The 8,431-nt window shown below is 38.7% G+C and overlaps 1 protein-coding gene across 1 annotated transcript in view; it reads right to left on the reverse strand.

Annotated features, from left to right (window-relative positions):
• Positions 1 to 6,778: 6,778 nt before the first annotated feature.
• Positions 6,779 to 8,431, reverse strand: part of LOC107484792 (uncharacterized) — a 2,148-nt gene continuing 495 nt past the window's right edge. Inside the window, exons 2-5 of the mRNA XM_052259837.1 lie at positions 8,048 to 8,362; positions 7,633 to 7,957; positions 7,162 to 7,278; positions 6,779 to 7,057 (exon numbers count right to left, since the gene is read on the reverse strand). Coding sequence (XP_052115797.1) covers positions 6,936 to 7,057; positions 7,162 to 7,278; positions 7,633 to 7,957; positions 8,048 to 8,362 — 879 coding nt within the window. The 3' untranslated portion in view covers positions 6,779 to 6,935. The remainder of the gene's footprint in view (positions 7,058 to 7,161; positions 7,279 to 7,632; positions 7,958 to 8,047; positions 8,363 to 8,431) is intronic.

The following is an 8,431-nucleotide window of genomic DNA, read 5'->3' on the forward strand; positions in this document are numbered from 1 at the left end:
TGTTTTTACTTGTTTTTTTTTTTTTTTGGCTCCAACTTCGATTTTTACAATTATTTTTTTAGGTTAGATACCCTTGATAAAAGAGTAACACCACCCTCCCCCTCCGGATTCTATTGGTTCTACAGTTTTATCAACATTATCAGATTTAGCTGCCACAACTCCTTGGACAAAGTAAAAGCTACTTTTATTTTACTTGAGTTTAACTAATACGTTTTTCAAGAGTATATAGAAAAATTATTATTATTAGAAAAAATTAAAATTTTTATTCTAATAAATATGTAAAAAAATTTAAATTTTATAAAAATTTTATAAAAATAACTAATTATATATTATATATTACTAAAATTATTCATTTTAAATTTATTACTTAAAAATCACACATCAAAATCAAACACATATATATAAATATATTAAAATATTAAATTTTGTATATATTTATAAAACTTCATTTTATAAAAAATATTTGATAATAAAAAAATATTAACTAAAAACTACTAAAATGAATTATTTTAAATTTTATTTAATATATTTTATAATAAATAAATATTAAATAAAATAAATTTAAGATGATTGTTTTTTATCTCTTTAGTATTTCTAAGAAAAGCACCTTATCGAATAAGGAATTTAAGATGTGAACATTTTCCAATTTAAGGCATAACTACATAAACAATTACTTTAACGCTATTGTATTTACGAGAAGTTATTTTTCTTATGGAAATATTAATGGTGTTTTAGTCTAATATTAACAATTGGGGTGTTTTGCTAAATTGTAAGTCAGATAAACACGCAGGAGGTATGTTAGCAAAGAGTCATCAGAGTGAACTAAAGGTCTTTGTCGACGTGGAATTCCCGGATAACATGAGACGTGATGAGCATAGATGGCCACCAGCTTTTGCAGACTGCAACGCACATATGGAGGCTCCATACTAACACGGGATGGGTGTGCTAGGTAGAGATTTCATGTAATTTTTACAAAAATTTTTGCACATTTTTTAGAAGCTGCAGAGCCCTATTTAACACGGGGAGAATGTGTTAGAGCAACTGTTGACATGTAGAGGACATCTCCTCTTCCGAAAATAAGTAATGCATGGTTGAAACTCTTTAAATTGAGCTCAATATCCTTCTTCCAAAGCATTCATTCATCGAACAAGAGAGAGATTTTGGGGAGAAAGAGAGGAATTTTGGGGAGAAACATCTGAAGAAGAAGAAGAGAATTAGTGTTGAAAAAAAAGTGATTTTATACATAAAAAAATATTGTAAGTTTGTATTAATTAACAATAGTTCGTAATTATATGACACTTGAAGAACATATTAGCAATTATTTGGATCATTCAATTTATATAAGTTGACAATTTTTTTAATTTTTTTAATTTTTATTATTGATGATATAGCATTGTTATTTTAATATTATTATTTTTATTTGTATTTTTTATTATTTATTAAGTTTAATAAATAATACAATATTTTCGAATAATAATTTTATTTGTCCAGTATAATATTATAAAAATTTATGTTAATGTAAATTAGTATATAAATATTTATTTGTTATAATCTTCATCCATTTAAACTAATAAATATATTTAATGAATAAATATATTTTTGTTATACCAGTTTAACAGGAATCTTATGGTTCGTACTTTGGATCCGCCGGAGACATGGAATCCGATGATAGAAGACGCCTTACAAGCAACGGGATTCTACTTCGTTTCTAGAATTGGGGTGATAAGAGGATTTTATCCTTTACTATCTGCTCTGGTGGAAAGGTGGAAGTCGGAGACTGACACCTTTGTATTGCTGATGGGTGAGGTTACCAAGACACTGGAAGATGTCACTCATATATATGGCCTACCCATTGATAGACAGGTGGTGAGCGGCTGGACAAATAGTAATGGTGAATTCCTACAGAGCCAGAGCATCGCGATTTTTGGCTGCGAACCCGTTATGAGTAGTTCCTCCAAATCTTATATAAAACTGTCATGGGTTCGCCGTATCAGAGACACATAGCCATTGGACACTTTGGAGTCTATTCAGAGCATTGCATCACTCTTCGTGGAGTGTAACTTCATGACTGGAGAGTTTGACATGCGAAATGGATAGAGGAATGGGACAACTGACGTAACACTCGGTTGCGGGATCTATACCCCCTTCAGACTTAGAACTTTAGACCATCGGCTGAGTACCGTGATTGGTACGCGGGTTTGTACGGAGGTTTGCTAAGATTGTCGGAGCAAGTTCCTCAATATCCAACTCATCCACCAGCACCATAGCTACTAGCACATCAGGGACCACCACAGTATGTAGTGTTTGAGCTATTTTCCTATTATCTCGTACAACAACTAGACTACACTTAGTATTCCCACCACGGCCATTCCAGTGACCACGGCAAGCCCAGTCGTCACAGCCGTCGTAGTTAGCACGGCCACCACGGCCAGTCTAGTGACCACAGCGAGCCCAGTCGTCACAGCTGTCGCAGTCAGCACAACTGTCACAGTCAGCACAGTTGGTAGGGTCAGTCCAGCCAGCATATTCAGCCCATACAGCACATTCATCCCGAACAACAATTGGTTGACTTTCTGTCAATCCCAACGCAGATGCCCATTGATGGGGATGTGGATGATCATATACAGCAATGGGTTGATACTGGTGTGGGTGGTTTTGTAGATTTCAGCACTGTCCCTTTACCGTCAGCGTTGGCTCATCCACGTCGGGCATCAGTAGATATGGCCTCTTTTCGACAGGCACCTACTTCTTATCACAGCTCAGGGGAGGCGTCATGTGATTCCTGACAGAGTGGTTTCATCGCTCCGCATATAGAATTCGATACTGCTCGTCTCAATCTACCACCTTCTGGGTCGAGCACTTTTTTTAGGTTGTTGATGAGTATAACCCCGGTCCATCTGCTCCGACAGAGGCAGGTGGGTCTGCCACTCCGGATGTCGGTGATTCAGATCGGGGTCATCCATATAACCTACAGACAGATAGAAATCTACCTAATAGGTTTACTCCGTCGCGGTTCAGTCAAGGCATGATGGGCAAGGGACTGCATTGGATGACTGAAAAGAAGTGAGTATGGGTTTAGTAATTAAGTTGAATTTTTAATTAATCTGTTGTAACTTTAATTTATCAAATTTTAAATTAAGTTAATATAATTTCTAAATTAATCTTTTGTAAGTTTACTTTATCAAATTTTAAATTATCATCTCAAAAATTGTCAACTGTAATAACTCACATAGCATTAATTGATAAAATTAACTTAAAAATACAAACACGACGAACATCAAAAATATTAGTTGATAATTTTAACTTGAACATACAAACACGATGAACATCATCACCAAACATTAACCTAAAAATACAAACACAGAGACCAACAAAGATCTAAGGACCACCATCATCACCAACTCCACTCGGTCCAGCACGCTGAGGACATCGACTCTGATTATGACCCTGTCTACCACAGAGATGGCATATCCGAGGACCACGCATTTCGCATGAATCCATTTCATTCAGGTATCGGGTCAATTTGAGATGACCTTTCGACGTTTGCCTCAAGTCGGGATTAGCGACCAATGTGGGTCCTGGGTAACTAGGCCATGTCTCTGGATCGCCTAATGGTACGAACTCAAATTTGTAGACTTTACGAACTTCTGTCATCTTGTACATATCATTCACATACAGCTGCCAATCGAGACGATGGTTAGCACAACAAGCAATAACATGGCGACATGGTAGTCGTTGCACCTAAAAGTGCCCACAATCACACGCCTGTCGTGTAAGATCAACTGCCAACACCTTTCCATTAGACATTTCACGCACCTTAAACACCTCATTTCGTCTATCAAATCTGTGCACAACTATATTCCCAGCACATTGCATATTTACTTCTATCCGCTGTTGTGCAAATACAGAGTAAGTAAATTTAGCACGCTTGTGATCGTGAGCCTCGGCACTCTTCTGCGTAAATAGCTCGTTTAACCGATAATATGTTGCTCGGACGAGTGCCAACACATGGACGTTTCGAACACCCTTCAACACTGAATTAATGCACTCGACAAGGTTCGTCGGCATGTGGCCCCATCGATGTCCCTCGTTAAATGCCAATACCTAGTTTCTAAGTTCAATGGCATCACACCACCGGGCATATGTCTCGCCTCGCTCTTGCAACCTCTTATAGTTGATGTTTTACTCTTCCACCGTCCTTGAATACCCTATGTTGACAATAAGCTTTTGCAAGTGCGGGACTTTGAATGCCCTTAAAAAGTTGCTACCAATGTGCCTTATACAAAACATCCACCATGCTCTTGGAGGTTGCCAATCACCTCCGGAACGATTTACTGCTGCCCGGATTGACTCATGTCAATATGAGATCATATCCACACCGTCTCTTCTAACAACATGTCTTTCTGAGAAAAAATTGCCACGCATCAGCTGTCTCTCCTTCCACGAGGGCAAAAGTAATAGGCACAATGTTTTGGTTTCCATCTTATGCAAGAGCAATCAAAAGTGTACTTTTGTATTTTGTCGTCAAGGTGTGTGCCATCAACCTGAACTAGAGGTTTCCAATGCTTGAACGCCCTAATGCATAGATTGAAACTCCAAAATACGCTGTGAAATATCCTGACACCGTCCGCCTTCTCACTCCCGTTGTACTGGGGTCGTGTTTCTATCTGGACAATTGAGCCAAACATCTTCTAAACCATGACTGAGAACTACCATGGTAAAGCCTGGTAAGAATCCTCCAAACCATCGAAAACTTTGGTTATGGACTTCTGCTTTGCCAACCAAGCCTTTTGGTAACTGATGGTATAATTGAACCTTGACTGACCTTCCGCAATCATAGATTTTACCTTGATGGACGGGTCAATCTCAACCAATGGCCTTATAGCCTCACCAACTGTGTCCGAGTCCAACTTGAAATGATCCTGTGAAATCGTTCCCATGGTGCACGTGTGCCTACCGTTGTATCTCCATATCTCCTAACAATTTTTTTTCTGTATCAAGATGGCTCGAATAAGCCAGTTGCACCACGCCCATGCATCTTGCATTTTGCATAGAACGTCTGTGATTTGGACTCATAAACATTGTAGTCGACTCCTCTAAAGATAGTGTAACTTCTAATTGCTACGACGATAGATTTTCTAGTACTATATTCCATTCCGATCCTGAACTCTTCGTCCTCGGGATCAAAAACACCTACACAAAACAGAAATCGTCACTCATTGATCCATCCAAAATATAAATTAAGAAAAACGTATTATTCCCTCATCACATACCTATGTTTGTATATTCGAAGAATTCCAGTTCATGCATGGCATCAAGATCCAAGCTACGCATAAAAGGTGGAACGTCTATTGGTTGACTAACTGCGCCACTGCGGGAGGAACCACTACATTCTCCACTGCTGCCTCTAAACCCACACCACCATCCTCGTCTTCGTCGCCGACTTCATAAGTATCTTTGAAGTCCTCTTCGTTATGACGCTATCACTGTTCATTCATTTGTACACTTCAACTCTATCATCCTCTATATCTCTAAATCATATTAAATCCCATCTTCTATATTTTCAAACTCAATCTTTGGCTGCGGCACTCAAGTCTGCCATTGAATATGGAACATATTCTATATACTTGCATCATTAATGATCAGCATAATATCAAACTGTATTAGACCACTAAAAATTATAACGGGATTCTAATACAAAATATTGCTTACTCTCCTGAACATATCGTTCTCCATACTTTGACAGAGACTGTTCTGAAACTCCATGAACATCTAGTGTATGTAACCACAAACGAAAACTGATTCTCACACATAAAACTCACTCCCTCATGAGTATTATGTATAATCTCACCGTTGTGATACCAAATTTGCAGTACCTTCCATCACATCAGAAACACACTCAAACAACTCTTTCGCTACGTGTCATCGCGCAGACTCAACAACCCCCCTCCCCTTTTGTTGGCGGCAGTTATCTACACGTCCAACAATTTGCAAATACACTAAATGCACCCATTTTTATTAAAAGCACAAATAATATTTTCATATTAAAAAAAGGAAAATGATGAATCGATTAATATGTCTAAATTTTAAAAGTCTAAATTTTAAAAATGTCAAAAATTTAAAATGTCTGCAAATATCCTTTCCTCTAAAAAAATATCCTGTAATTACCCTTTCATCGTACAAAATTTAAATGATATTTACTGGCTAATGCGGCCGACATGGGCATCTCTGCAAGTTCTAATTTTCGGAATTTTGATTTATTACACACAGAAAAAAGAAAGTAAACTTGATTACCAAAACAGAACGACGGCTGGTACGCATGAATGGCATGATTAACAAGCAGAGACAAGATCAAGAAAATTCCTTTCTTTATTATTTCATAGTATTTAAGATGGACAGGCTGGAATCCGAATTTTACTGACAAGTAATTCCCCAAAACGATTCCGTTCGTAATACACTCGACGATTGGAAGGAAGACCTCAAAACCCCTCTGCAAATCTGGTCTTAGCCCCCTTCAAATTCCGTCGCTGGCTTTAACCCAAAACTAAAAGCACCACACCATTTAAAAATTCAAAAACAGAAGAAGACAAAAATTGACCCATCCATCTTTTGCTTGTGAGTTGTGACCTTCGAAGCCCCCATCAAAAGGAACAAAAGCATCATATTATCACTACAATGCTACCTGGCAATATGGCTCTTTCCCAGAGGCTCCCAACTTATACTTTATTTTCAACCTATACTCTCTACCCTTTTGTGGAAAGCAGCAACCCACATACCCCCTGTAGAAGAAGACTACACTACATTTCCCTTCTAAACACTTTCAATTTCCTACCCTAGATTTTATCCCTCTAATTCGAAAAACCAAATAACAAAAGAAGTGATTTACTATTCCATTTTTCCCCATACAAACAAAAGGGATGAATATGAATTTAACTTCAATACGTCCACTCCTGCGGCAGCTTGATTTCATTGTTACTGTTGAGTGCGTGCTGGGGCCTCACGTTGCGCTTCTGCTGAGACGTATGGACATAATTGCTTCTGAGCCTTGGACTAACAACTGCATATGCAACAAAAGTCAAAGATCCACACAGCTCAGTGAACCCAATGTTCAATTAATATCATTCCAAAACCATTTAATTATTATATATTATTATTGCTTACCATGTTCTTCCATGTTTGAACTGGAATTGAATCGATGCGGCAGGCACCCCACCATGTCATCAACATTCAGATTTAGGGCTTGCGCCACTCTAGCTGGAACCAACACCGTCGCACACGCTGCAAACACGCAAAATTACTTCAGTAATCCACTAACACAATTATTAGCATTAACTTCCCAATAATAATAATAATAATAATAATAATATTCCCCCCAAAGAAAAAAGCGAAAAAAAAAAGAGAAAAAACCAAAATCATAAAACAAGGTTTAGCAATTGGAGGCAGAAACCTGCATTTACTCACTCCAACCCTTCAAGAAACCCTCATAAAACGCCACTATTAGTAACAGCAACCTTATTAAATGCAACGAACACTTGAAAAGACATGATTTTTCATTCATTTCTGAATCACAAGGACTAAAATACCCCCGCAAAGGAAAAACAAAATCTAGCTAGAGGGGGAAAAAGTATTGACCTGGCTTCTTTTTGGTTTCAGGGGTATCAACACGACGGGGGAGGAAAACGCCAGTGCCAGCACATTCCCTGGTAGTGGAAGGGTTGGTGAGGAACACAGCCCTCATTCCAGAACCGTACTGCTGCTGTTGCTGCTGATTATGGTGCTTGTGGTGCTTGTTCTGGTTCTTGGCAGCATGTAACGAAGGCCATGCAGATGGAGACAAGCCAAGTGGCCTAACACTTCTTCCTCCTCTGTTTCTTGCTCCCATTTGGTTACTCTGCCTCTGTTGGTAAACACCTTTACCACCCCACACTGATTCGTGTTGCTGCCTCAGCATCTGAATCTAAACAAGAAAATGACAAATAAATCCACTGAATAAAAAAAGATAAATTTTGTCGAATGAAAATAATTGAGGGTTAAAATGGGTTATTACTTGTGCAATTTGAAACTGCTTCTGGTGGGAGAGTGCCTGCTGAGTGTAGAAAGAAAAGTCCGAATTGGCGCCGGCGGCTGTGTTGGGAATGGAAGGGGAAGGGTTGTAGGGGTAAGATGGTAATTGTGGTTGCTGTTGTTGTTGTTGTTGGGAGAGGCGCATCCTTTCGACTTCCCCTGCAGCCGCGTGCAGGAGATCCCATGTGGCCTTTGCGGAGCAGAGGTTGCAAACGCTGCTAGGACTTCCCTCGCTCGACCCCTTCCCGCACCGTAAGGCGCATAGCGTCGATTGTGGCGAACCAGATGCGTAACCGCCCTGCACAAAAACCACGAAAAAACATAACCGTCACAACTAATTCAACAAAAAGAATCAAATTCTTTGAGA

This window comes from Arachis duranensis, chromosome 4, assembly GCF_000817695.3.
Source record: "Arachis duranensis cultivar V14167 chromosome 4, aradu.V14167.gnm2.J7QH, whole genome shotgun sequence".
Lineage (NCBI taxonomy): Eukaryota > Viridiplantae > Streptophyta > Magnoliopsida > Fabales > Fabaceae > Arachis > Arachis duranensis.